At 39.6% G+C, this 12,513-nt stretch overlaps 1 protein-coding gene across 4 annotated transcripts; it reads right to left on the reverse strand.

Annotated features, from left to right (window-relative positions):
• Positions 1–144: 144 nt before the first annotated feature.
• On the reverse strand, positions 145–9,239 carry GNPDA2 (glucosamine-6-phosphate deaminase 2). Of its 4 annotated transcripts, XM_090035870.1 has the most exons (8): positions 9,089–9,239; positions 7,012–7,134; positions 6,724–6,887; positions 5,913–6,014; positions 5,184–5,366; positions 4,654–4,838; positions 4,355–4,529; positions 145–522 (listed from the first exon to the last, which is right to left on the reverse strand). In XM_090035870.1, the coding sequence occupies exons 3-8, from the start codon at positions 6,845–6,847 to the stop codon at positions 464–466; spliced, it is 828 nt and encodes a 275-aa protein (XP_089891996.1). In that variant the 5' UTR covers positions 6,848–6,887; positions 7,012–7,134; positions 9,089–9,239; the 3' UTR covers positions 145–463. The 4 variants fall into 4 exon arrangements, with proteins under 4 accessions (XP_089891996.1, XP_089891994.1, XP_089891998.1 ...); XM_090035868.1 differs by lacking the exon at positions 7,012–7,134; XM_090035872.1 differs by lacking the exons at positions 6,724–6,887; positions 7,012–7,134.
• Between the last annotated feature and the right edge of the window lie 3,274 nt (positions 9,240–12,513).

The raw sequence follows: 12,513 nt of genomic DNA on the forward strand, positions 1-12,513 counted from the left end.
GAGATATGTAAACAGCATTTCATAGTAAAAAAAACGTGCAATTTACAAGTCCATACCAGTTGACAATGGAGAGGCCAAAATTGTTTTGCCTCTAAAAACTAGAACGAGGAGTGTAGTTTTGCACTATTGGAACTAAGATTACAATGCTTGAACCAAGATTCCATTTACTCCAACACATTACATTGCTGTGCTATATAGAGTACTCCATTTGCCATTTCTTATAACAAGCAACTTCCATTTTTATTTGCTAAACTCAAGATACCAAAAAGTTATAGCAAAATGTACAAACACATCATCATAGATACGGAATGTGACTGTATAAATATTGGACCTTAAAAAAATTACAGTACCTAATATTCCCCAATTTAGCCAGTTTTCAGTATATTGCATAGCAGTAAATTCATCTGCTACCTAAAAGTAGTTGGTGTGTTCACCCATGTGAAGTTCCTCCTCAATTCCTCCTTCAGTTCTCTTTCATACTGTACAATGGATCCACAAGTTTATTGTGCACATGCATTAAACCTTAGGGGGGAAAAAGCAGCTAATGTAAAAGTCAGCACACATTCTCCATTTATTTTTCTACAAGTAAATACATTTAACAGTCCACTAAATTAGCAGAGAAAGCAGAATGACTACTCAAAAGCACTTTTAGAAAAACCAATTTTATGCAGGCAGTTAGTAGAAGTAGAGATTAAGCAGAAAGGGCAGTGAAAGTTCCTAAATGCCCCAAAGTGATATATCCATACTATGTATTTCTGGAATAAACCAACTCAAGACACCACTAGGAAATTCAACGTTTCAGCTGTATCCAGCAGTTGACTATTACTGCCAATCAGTTTTTAGCCTCCAATTTCAACTGGATTTTGGAGTACACAGATGCACTGGTTCCTCTTCTGGGACAGAAGTTAAACTGACTGCAATACATGCGCTACACAATTCCTTTATTCCATGATTTATGACGACCAGGAATTGCATCATATACTAGTCTGATGATGCTCCAAAGTGGTCTGGATCGTGACATGAAAGATTACTATTATGGGTGTGTGAAACGGGCCATATTAGATACAAATCAGCGATTCAGACACAGACACAGCTTTAAATGTTTTTTTTGACATACCTTGAGGTACCAGGTGCGGCTCGTGAATGCTGCAAATGCTCAGGTGGATGGAGGATGGAATGTCCTGGGGGGGCGGGGAAGAGGCGTGCTCTGCAGCAAACCCGGAAGTGCTCCTGGTCCACTTTTGGGTCTGCTACTGAACACGCTGGGGAGCCCCGCGAGCTCCATCCCCACCTTACCATTGCAGTATTCACGAATTACCTGGTACCTTGATTCAGAGGGTTTTGATTAAATTTGGAGAGATTAAAAGGGTTTCCTAATTCTAGCCGGATTTAGGCACCGAATCAAATCAGGAACCAAAGCTTCATGCAGCCCTAATTACTATTTGTGAAGATGTCTATTAATAAGCTTCCCATGCCCTGAGGCTTGCAGAACAAAAAGACCAGAGTGACTGGAAAGATCAAAAACCCCCATGTAGATTCAATACGTTGGACATTGGTGTCTCAGTTTTATACCGTAGATCTCTTTTCAACAGACATTCACGAGCTAGAGATGCTGTTACAAGTCATACATCAAAAACAAAGCTTGTTAACACTTCTCAAAGGAGCAATGGGAGAGGAAGTGGAAGGTCACCCAATTTTGGGGTGTTTCAGAGTATAACTTATTTTTTCAGCATCTGTCATGGCAGCTTAAGTTTCCAGGCTTGCCAACATCAGTACCAGACTGACCTCAACACAATTTCAGCTGCTTTTTATCAAAGTTAACAACCGTTAAAGACTATTCTACCTTGAACCAAAGGAGGTGAACCATAGCACTGGCTAATGTTTGTTGTATGTGTTATTTTTTAATTGTTCATCCAGTTTAGAATTACCTTATTACAATACAACTCATCTATCTCCATCAAAGTTACACCTGCATAAGAAACTCATATTAGTGTTTTCAATTGAACAGTAAGGAAATTAAAGTTAGGGCCCTTGACTTTGGTTCAGTAACATGGCGCATTCTGTGTCTTATATTAAAGAGTCTATAAATATAAAACATAATACATGCACATATTGAGGCCAACTTACACATTGCTGTAGTAACTGCAATTCCTTTAGTCAGTTCCCTATGCAGTTTTAATGATAACTAAGCAATGATGTGAAAAGCCACTTTATGCAGCACCAGCACCTTGGGTTTTTTCTAGTTTATATCTGCCATCATAGGCCAGGCATTACACTTTTACCAGTAGAAGTGATTGGAAACTGGTCTATATCCTTAGCAGAACAGAAGTTTGATGCACAAACACAGGTTTAAGTGGCAGAATCTGGTCTAAGATTTTCCCTCTCACCTCTCCCCAAAGGGCAAACGTGTGTTCTGTTTGCTAATGATCTGAGCTATGGTGCTTACAATGGGCATGTCTACATGTGCACGTTAAATGTACATTAGCCTATTTTAATGCATGTTAAATCACAAAAAAAAAACAAACATGCTTTAGCCTATTTTAATGTGCATTAGCTAACGCACATTTTTCTAGTACCTTACAATGGAGGTAATGGATTTTAACATGCATGACCTAAAGCACATTAAATTGAATGTGTAGACAAGCCCAGAAAAACTAGATCAATTCCATTTTGGGCTTTTTGAATGCCTGTACCTAGACTTAAATGTCAAACAGATTTTAGGGATTTCCCTACTCATGTTAACCATGTGCACTGCAGGCCAAAGATTCTCCCCAGTTCATGCCTCCTGAGATTTTCCTTTTATTACTGGTTATTTCAAGAACACAGTAACCAAGTTTTGAGATAGTGAAAAATGGATATTCCATTTTGAAGTCATTTAGGTAGTGAAAAGAGTTCACAGTTGGCGTATAGTTTCCAAAATGGCTAGGGCTGCTACTGCCTTTCTATGGTGGCCCCATTTAAAACTTTACACAACCTTATTTTACAAATCAGTCAATAGTAAAAATTCTAGTAGTAATATCCTATTCAGTTTATGAAAGGGTACAAAATAAGTTTTCCATATAGCCCTTTGCTTCTTCAAAGCAGTGGTCATATCAGTGTCACAAGTCTACTAGTTATATATTAGTAAGTCTGTTAGGTGACAAATCCATTATTCAAGAACCTTCATAACATTTTGCATAGTGGAAGGAGGGAAAATATTCAATTCATGAAGTAATTCTGGCAAATTTAGATTAAACATTCACAATAAGAGTAGCTCAGCAATTAAGACAGATCAGTAGATAAAGACAGATTTTTTTAAATGCAAAACCATAATAAAAAGATGGAATAGATCAATGAGATGCCCATGTATAAAATATCAAGCCAGTGGTTATACGTCAGTACCAAATGTTGGTTTGCTTTTAAAATTGGTAGTGTCCAAATCAATCTCTGGACCGGGAAGCAATTTTAAAAAGACAGAAAGCCACCAGCCTAACTCACAGTAACAAGCGGACCCTACACAAACAAAATAATATTGCAATTAAAACAAAACCAAGTCCCACCCTTCCTTCCCCAAATCCCTACAACTTTAGTTTCTAACTACATTATTTTCCCAACTTTGTCTCCCTGGCCTCATCAGGTTTATCTGCTATAGATCAAAATGAAACAAGTTTGTTAAGTAGCAACTTTCACCATAACATTAAAAAGCCATTCAATTAGTAGAAGCAAGTTAAGGATCAATATATAAAATATCAATAAAGTAGTTTTCAGTGAAATAAATCAAAATGCAGCATGTAAAACCGTGTACATCTTGGATAAGACAATTTATGAAATAGTGGATATTCGGTTATACAAATGCCCGATTAGGCAAGCTGTCCTTAAGTCATTCCAACCTCTTTGTCACACGTTGAGCTTCTGGGGACCAACATTTTAGCTTATTAAGCACAATAAGCAGATAAGGCAAATAAGCAAGTTGGAGAAACACTACAGCAAAAATGTTAACCATTTGGGATAAGTCTGTCTTGTATCAAGTTTATCAATAAAAACCTGAATTTCACTTTCCAGTATTTTTAAAGTAAAGTGAAGGGGCATATGGCTAAGTGTATAAACTTAAAACAGGGAGAGAGACCATGTCCCTGACAAATTTTCTTTGAACATCACAGATTCTGTACTGTTCTTTGTGCATGAAAGAAACACAGCTAAGTTTTTTAAACACTGTATTACATTCAAAATTACAAAGCTCAATGTTTCATATTTCAAATACTGTAGCCATTTTTTCTAATATACATGCTACACTGAAGGGCCAGGATTTAACCACTTCATTTTTAAACTGAGTATTCAAACAAAGGCAACTATTCTATTTTGATTCAGTGCTCACCTTTAAAATATTTCACAGTTTTAACTCTTAGTTCTAAAGTAGCATCTTCATCACATACGAAGATAGTGCGAGGGTGCTGCTGGAAAGCAGAAACTGTCCACATATGATTGACCCCTTCTTCAATTGCCTTATACAAGGCAAAAGCTTTGTGTGCACCTGTTATGAGAATCATTACCTGAAAAGCAAACAGTTCTCAGTTTATCTTAAATTTCAAAGACAATTTTGATAGTACTGTCCTGAATATAAATACATGCAAATAAAATTTTTTAAAAAGCAGTACTTAGAATTAAAACTCTTACTTCTCTAGCATCCATCACTGTACCCACACCGACTGTTAATGCCATAGTTGGTACTTTAGATAAATCTCCATCAAAATACTTAGCATTTGCCAAAATGGTGTCCATCGCTAAAGTTTTTAACCTTGTTCTTGAAGACAGACTTGATCCTGGCTCATTGAAAGCAATGTGACCATCTGGACCAATGCCTTTACAAAGCAGAAAAGAATCAATCATTTCTAAGCTTTAAAATAATCTCAGAAACAATGAACTGCCTCTGCACTGCACTGCCTCACCATTCTTCATAATCATATCTTATTCCCTCCCACCCCACACCCAACAGTTAGAACTCAAGTTTATTTAGACCTGTTAGTTACCACAAATTGGACTCTCTGCATCTTCACATTCAAACTGATTCTTGATATCAGTAATCAAAGACTCTTAAATCTGTGCTTCAAAGTAAAAGTTCTTAGATAAAAATTCTGAAAGTCCCGATGAAGGATTCAGTCCACTTATTAGCCACAACTGATCACTGCTAGAGCATTTCCCCATACCTCCAACAAACAGTTCGATTCCCCCAGCCTCTTCAATTTTCTTTTCAAATGCATCACACTCTGCTTGCAAGTCCAGAGCATTCCCATCCAGGATATGAGCGTTATTAGGGTCTATATCAATATGCTTAAAGAAATTATTCCACATATAGGAGTGGTAACTCTCAGGATGATTTCTGGGAAGCCCTGAAATGGTTTAAAGTGAAATTCAGATTACTGTGAGCCAACTGAACCAACCAAAATTACGCTTGGATTTACATATATAGTATTTATATTTTATATTAGAAATGCACCATGTCAAAAAATCTCTCTCACCAGAACAATCAAATGAAATAAAGAGTTTTAAATGATTCTCTTGTAAAAAACAGACCTCTCTCTCAACTGCCATGGATGTGATATAGTCATTCCAGGGAGTGGATAACATTATATCCAAGTTTTGTAAAGGACCTTGGAGGAAATCAGGCTCAATACTTTGTTCTGCAGCACATTCTGTAAGGTGACTGAAATCCTTACACAGTGACAATTTAGCCTTACCAGCCATGTCAGTTGCACATTTTTTTTTTTTTTTGCAGAGGAAAATTAGAAGCTGACTTGGGAGTTAAAAAACAAAAAACCAAGCCATGACAAATACGCTCCTCAAATCTCAGTTTTGTGCTTTAACCACAAGATATCTTTTCTACCACATTTAAACTATAAACTGAGCCTCTCAACATTTGCAACTTCAGAGCTTACCGACATATTCATCCATGTTGAAAGTCTTTACGTATTTGAACGAGAGATCTCCGTTCTTGTGATATTCTATCAGCTTTTTGTAGCATCCCAGTGGCGTACTCCCTATATTAAATAATTGTGTTATTCTTTTGCTTCATATGCCAGTAAGGCACATTTTTAGATGCATATGCAAAAGTATGAAGTCTTCCAAAGTTGGCTTCTACTACTGTAACAGGTTTAAGAACCTATTACATTTCGAGAGGATTCTGAAAAACTGTTACTGACTAGCATGTTGTCAAGCTTCAACAACACTTCCCTATGAAGTATTTAAAAGAATACAGTAGAACCACCAAGATTTTGGTATCCAGGTGATTTTTAACAGGTTGCCAATTAAGAACAAGATGTTCAGCTGTTTACTGCAGCCTTCACTCCAAAAGGCACATCTCTTTCATAGAGAAGTAAGGTAAGAAGGGACCTCAAGAGATCATTTAACCCAACCAGGATCAAATCTGCAACCTTGGTGCTATTACCATCATGCTGTAGCCAACTGAGCTAAGCCACCCCTGCATCACCTGGAGCATATCATCAACCCTGGGAAGATGACTGCAGATATGGCACCTTTTAAAAATAAAAGGTGCAGACCACCAGAGCACCTCAGAGGCTCTGCACAGTCATTACTGCAGCTATATGCACATAAATCTGAGGAATCTAATTTTGGGGAATATCTGTGTTTTGTACTGCATAACATTTGATTATACAATCAAGCAAAGGATTGCTGCTGACTAAGCACAAAACAAATACATCTGTTTGCCCTCAATTATGAGCATTTTACCTGTTGGTAGACCAAGTGTAAAATATTTTCCTTCACTTGGCTTGAACTGGATAATACGGTTACAAATGTATTTTGCAGCCCATTCACTAGCCTGGTCATAATCTTCAAGAATTACAAGTCTCATTCTGGTGGCAAGCAGCTAACAGGGGAAGTTAGGATTAAATCTGTGGAATGTGTGAGAAGCAGTTAGCATCACATGATACATATACAGATTGAAATTGAATTAGTTTAGTTTCTTCTTAGATGGTCCAAGACCTTAAAAAAACCCTTCCCCAAATTTACACTTACAATGGAACACTGAGAATACAAAGACCATACTATTGTCTCAATGCAAGAATAAAGTAAGCAGTCTTGACTAGGCCAATTCAACCAAATTTCAACATTCTGGACCACTTCAAAGAGTAAGACAGCCTACAAAAGAAATTCTTAGTGTTAGCTATTTTTTATATTTGTTAATTAAAATGCCTTCTTCAGACCAAAACTGGAAAGATCACAACAAGATATCACTTTTGAAACCCAGAGCTCTAGAGCCTATACAGTTTGGGAATCTTAAATGTCTGCTCCATTTAATACCAAGTAGTTTTATGAGTGCTTCTACTAAACTTGGTGGGACCCAATGAGTGTTTGCAGGACTGAAGCTTTAATATACATCCCTCCAGAAAAATGGGGGCAGTTTTGGTATTTTCTCTAGCAGTTATCTAGTGAACAACCAGCAGTTACCCTCCTCTAAGGAAAAAGCTTCCTTTGATAAGCTTTTTGTTTTAAAAAATGTCAACATCATCCTTTTCCATAACAGGTTGAATGTTGGGTGAATTTCATTTACAAAGAGATGGCAAAACACACCTCTGTATTACTGTTTTCTCTGTCAATTGTTAAGCAAAAACAAGCAGTTAAATCCCGCCTCATTACAGGGAAAGACCAGTACTTCAGCCAAGTTTTTACTAGTCAAAGCCTTTGTACACTTACACTGGGATATTCAATTTTTTAGCAGATCACAACATAGCAGTTTTCCAGTTATAGCTAGATCTTAATATCTCAGCTTTTTTAACACCACTGCAATTCAGGCTTGAACACCAACCATTATTTGTGGGGGGTAGTTAAAGATTCATTCTTCATACAATATGAAAAACCCACAAATTAATTTATGTGCAAAAGCCATGTCCACAGATTAAAAATCAAAATCTAGACAACAGGAAAGAGTAATTATACTTGTGTACTTAAAGTCCAAGAGTATAAAGTCTGAAGATATAAACTGTTTTATTCTGTGAAAAGGATGCAAATTTCAGGCTATGCCACATTTTCTTCTGCTTTAGAGGTTTTTTTGGTTGACAACTGAATTAAGCATGTCCTGACTTCAGACAAGCCAGTTTCAACCTGTGACTGGCAGACACTGATACTCTTGGCTAATTTAAGTGGTCAGTTTTAAAGGAGCCAACATGATGCGACTGAACCTCATACTTTTGTAGGCAAACACCTGTTCCTTTTAACAGGTAATGAAGAGCTTGTTACCAAAGCAGCTTATATTCCTTATTACCCACTTCTTTCATTCACTTCCCAGGCAAGTTGTGAGTAATGGAGCTGCAGACAGGCATCATATAAAATGGGTCCAAATTCAAATGCCTGATACTAATTTCCCTTTACTAAAAACTTCCTATAGCCCCAGCAATCCCACAGTGCCTTAGCAAACCATGTGCTGCCTCTTCAGCTAGCCTTACTATGCCCCAAGCAGCAGCAGCAGGCAGATGCGCTGCAGCCACATTCCAGTGCTACACAATTCTCTCCTATTGCATCACGTCACTGACAGAAATAAAATACAATGCTCCCCCAGCCCCATGCTTTCCCTGCTTTTCTGGCAGTCTCCAGTCTCAGCAAGCACTGCATGTGCTTTCACAGCAGTGGGATCCCACCTTTATGGCAGGTGCCACAAGTGAAGAGGGGTGCCTTACCAGGGGTTGCTGCAGTCTCCCACCCTATCTGCTGCTGTTCCCAGTCCCCCCTACCACCATATGCCACAGGCAGGGCTAGTTGGAGCCACATGCCACACTGTGCTTGTACTTCAGGATAGGCACACCCGCCCCAGGGACAGCAGCACATCTACCAGTCATGAGCCTCGGCTAAGCGACAGGGGCCTCTCAAAGCCCTTTCCCAGCTACTGAGGGCAGCACGGACCCAGGCTCAGCTGGCTGCAGCCCTGGGGCTCAACTGCCTCCCACACCGGGGTGGAAGCTCCCGGCCCACAGGCGCCCGGAGAGCAGGGCAGGAGGGTCAAGGGCTCCAGACGCGGCACCGGCAACAACACGCTTAGCGCGGCCGAGGGACGCCCTGAGAAAGCCCAACCCAGCCCCGGCCCCGGCCCCGGCCCCACCTCCACCTCCTGCAGATCCAGCAATGCCCCCAGGGCCGACGAGAAGCCGGAGCCGGAGCCAACCCGTGCCGCCACCACTCCAACAACCAGGACAAAATCAGCAGCTGCTGTAACAGCTTCGTGATTCCACCGGGCGCGTGACCCGGAAACAGTAGGGAGACGCCGGAAGTGGGAAGCGACAGCGGTGCTGCGCATGTGCCAGAAAAGCCGGTCTTGGCTGCATGCGCAGGCGTGTATAGAGTGTAGTTGATAAGAGTGCGCATGCGCCGTAGTGGCGATCAGGACTGCGTGCGCTTGCGCGCGGAAGGGTGTTGCTGTGGGGGTTGTCCCTGTGCCGTGGGTTCCGCCTCAAAGCGTGTCGCGCGGGGTCGTTGTAGTAGGAATAGAGACATACGGGACTTGGGAATTAGGTTGCTTGTAGGGAGGCTGTTACCTGGGCCTGAGCCTCAGTTCAGGCTATCTGGTGCTCCCCTAGTTCTCTTGTTCTTTTTATAAGCAGTTTTCAGGCAAACTGGGGAAAGCTTAATTCACTGCAGGCTTGAGCATGCTTGGTGACAAGCTTTTACCCTGTTGTTTCAGGCCTAGTTTCTCCCTGCAAAGGGTCAGTAGAAGTTGGCCAAACCTTTTTCAAATAGGGAAAACTAATTCCTGATCCTCAGAACTGTTGGGGAGGTGATGCCTTTTATTAGACCAGCTAGATAGTTGCAAAACAGATTCTTTGTTTGCAAGCTTTTGGGCACGCACACCCTTCTTCATGCATAAGGGAGTGCAAAGATGGTAAAATTGCTCCTATATGGAAAGGCAAATACATTCATGATCCTCAGAAATACAAAACTCTATACCTCTTGGTTCAGAGATGATACCTTTTATTAGATCAAGAAATCACAAAAAGTTATGATCTTCAGACACTTGTATCTGAAGTCTGAAAGGTTAGTAAATCAGCTTGTGTGCACCAGGTCAGATCAGAGTACCATGGACCATTGTTTTCTTCAACATTAGAATTTTTTCTCACACAAAAAAATAGCTTGTGGCATCCCAAATATGGTTTCCTGATTAGGTTACAAATGGGAAGTGGAGACTCTCTGTTACATGCTGACACTTCAGTGTTACAGATAAAGCTACATAATTTTTAAATGATTTTATTTAGGTTGATTGCTTAGAGTTCTTTTGTTTGAACAGCAAAGGTGTATGTTTGGAAATATGTGATCCAGGCTTTTCACAATAGCTGAAATCCAGTGAAAGGTAGCAGCAACCTAAAAATTTGTTCCCTGGAGTACAATTGATAGTCAAGCCCAGTATCTATAAGGGATACATGTCTTTGTCATCCAGACTACTCCTACAAATTGGGTCCCCTTTGATTAAATAATTTTTGAGGTATACTAAAGAGATAGGTAGCATAGCTGAACTGAATGCCTGTTTGAGGAATGTATTCTGTGCCAAAAGTTAAGCACTTTTCTCCCATACTAAATGTACTGGTTTGTTTTAATGTTAGAAATAAAAAGAGTATCTGTTGCGTCTTTTTTAAATCACCAAGTAGAACTATTGAGTAAGAAAGAACATTAACAATGTAATATATATGTTTTAGGGAGGGAACACATTTCAAAATACTGGTAATTCAAGATTTTTAAGTGGAGCCACAAGCAAGTTGGTATAAAAGAAAAGGTTCTTGTTTAAACAGACTTCCTTAGAAATCAGTATCACAATTCTTTATGTGTAGTGCTATAGGATTTTTTTTGTTTCATTTCAGTATTGACATACTAAAGGCTTTCAAATTATTTCTCCCCACACTGAAAGGGACAAATGATTATTCAACATACATACATTTAACTTGACTACACCTCACCTTCCAGTAAACTACCCAGGTTAGGCCATCTCTGCTGTATTTTCTTCCTTTATTTCTTCACTTTAAGTAGATTATTCAATTACTTATTTCTTTTTACTTAAACTCTAAGCAAAATGTAGGTGAGCTTTTCAGAGACAGCATAGAACAACATTTGGTGTTGCATGATTGACTTTGCCCATTTGTTCTGAAAGCCACATATGGCTGGTTGTGGGGGGTATACACTGTATACTTTCAAGAAGATTGTGCCTTGCTGATAATTTTAAAAAGGGAAAAATGGCAAATCTAATTTGTATGGCTTTAATATTGTTCAATGTGCATGGATCAGAAATTATTAATAAAGCTGAAGATGAATAGGGGCTTACACAAGAATTGTGACGTGGGGAAAACAACTGACTAAAAGTAGGGGGAACAATGTTTCTGCAAAAAAGAGAAGCTATTACGGTTGGAGGGAAGCTAGTACTGGAGTTCCTTGAGTACTGATCTTCGGCACAATTTTATTAAATGTTTTAATGACTTTAACACAAAAGAGAAGTGGATACTGATGGAATTGGTTGATTGCAGAGTTAGGTATCATTAACACAAGGATCAGAATATTATACAGGAATAAAATGAGCTTTGCTGAAGGACTGGAGTGATTGGGAAAGGGAAATTGAATGGTATAAAAGTTCAAGGTAATGAAGTGTAAAGTCACCATTTTAAGTTTTTCTGCTATAAATTCACAATCCTCTGTCTCACATTGTTTCAAATGCTGTTGTAACTGCTCTTTCTCAAGCTCTAGTTCCTTCCTCCCCTTTAACATTTCAGCTGTTCCAAACATGCACAAAATAATGCCAATGCAGCAGCCACATCCTTTGCACTACCATGTGGCTTAATGGTTGTGCAATATTGTTCAAAGCTCAGACCTCCCTCAGTCAGGGGATTTGCACCCTTGAAGCACCCCCTTTCCCAGGGGCATTTCCTCTTCTTCATTACCCATCTCTCCAACCTGCTGGTTTTCTCCTGTCTCCAGCGAGCAGGACAAGGGGGTTTTTCCAGCCATCTCAATGTCCCTTATCACACTAATGATCACTAACAAAAGCCCCCTTCACAAAATCACTTAAACCTCTAACATAACACAGTACTGTTCTAAGGCACAACTCTTAATTCCTTATGACATGGTCCTAAAGTTATTCTAAGCATGATTCTTAACTTAAAAGTTACAGGAGGTTACCAAATACTCAATGAGAGAGGGACCTCTCTAAGGGAGCTTGGTCTGAAAAAAAAGAAAAATCTTGCTCAGGTCTGTGCCTCAGTTTCCCCACTTTGCAGCAACTACTCAACAATTACCTTGTGATTAGGGTCACATGCTGCCTGCATTCACCAATTTTGTTACCAGATTTGCCTGTCACTGGGGTGCACTCATTAATTAGAGGTACTTTTCTGGGCTCTCTGTAATTCTATCGATGCACTTCTTGTGTCAATTGTGTTTCTATACAGGGCTCTGTCTCTGTCTTCTTCAAGTCCACACCCCCAGGGTAGCTACCCTGCAAGGTTTAGTTTCAACAGGGCTGGGTTCCTCCAGCCACAGAATCAGCCGAACACA

The sequence above is a fragment of the Crocodylus siamensis genome, chromosome 2, assembly GCF_052110815.1.
Source record: "Crocodylus siamensis isolate JL-2025a chromosome 2, ASM5211081v1, whole genome shotgun sequence".
Classification (NCBI taxonomy): Eukaryota; Metazoa; Chordata; order Crocodylia; family Crocodylidae; genus Crocodylus; species Crocodylus siamensis.

What these genes read in the sequence shown, in the direction of transcription:
- GNPDA2 (XM_090035868.1), bottom strand. Translation starts at nt 6,847, where the DNA reads ATGAGACTTGTAATTCTTGAAGATTATGACCAGGCTAGTGAATGGGCT. An exon ending in TACACTTGGTCTACCAACAG is followed by an intron (nt 6,015 to 6,723) that starts GTAAAATGCTCA and finishes TATTTAATATAG; the next exon opens with GGAGTACGCCACTGGGATGC. An exon ending in AATCGAACTGTTTGTTGGAG is followed by an intron (nt 4,839 to 5,183) that starts GTATGGGGAAAT and finishes TGCTTTGTAAAG; the next exon opens with GCATTGGTCCAGATGGTCAC.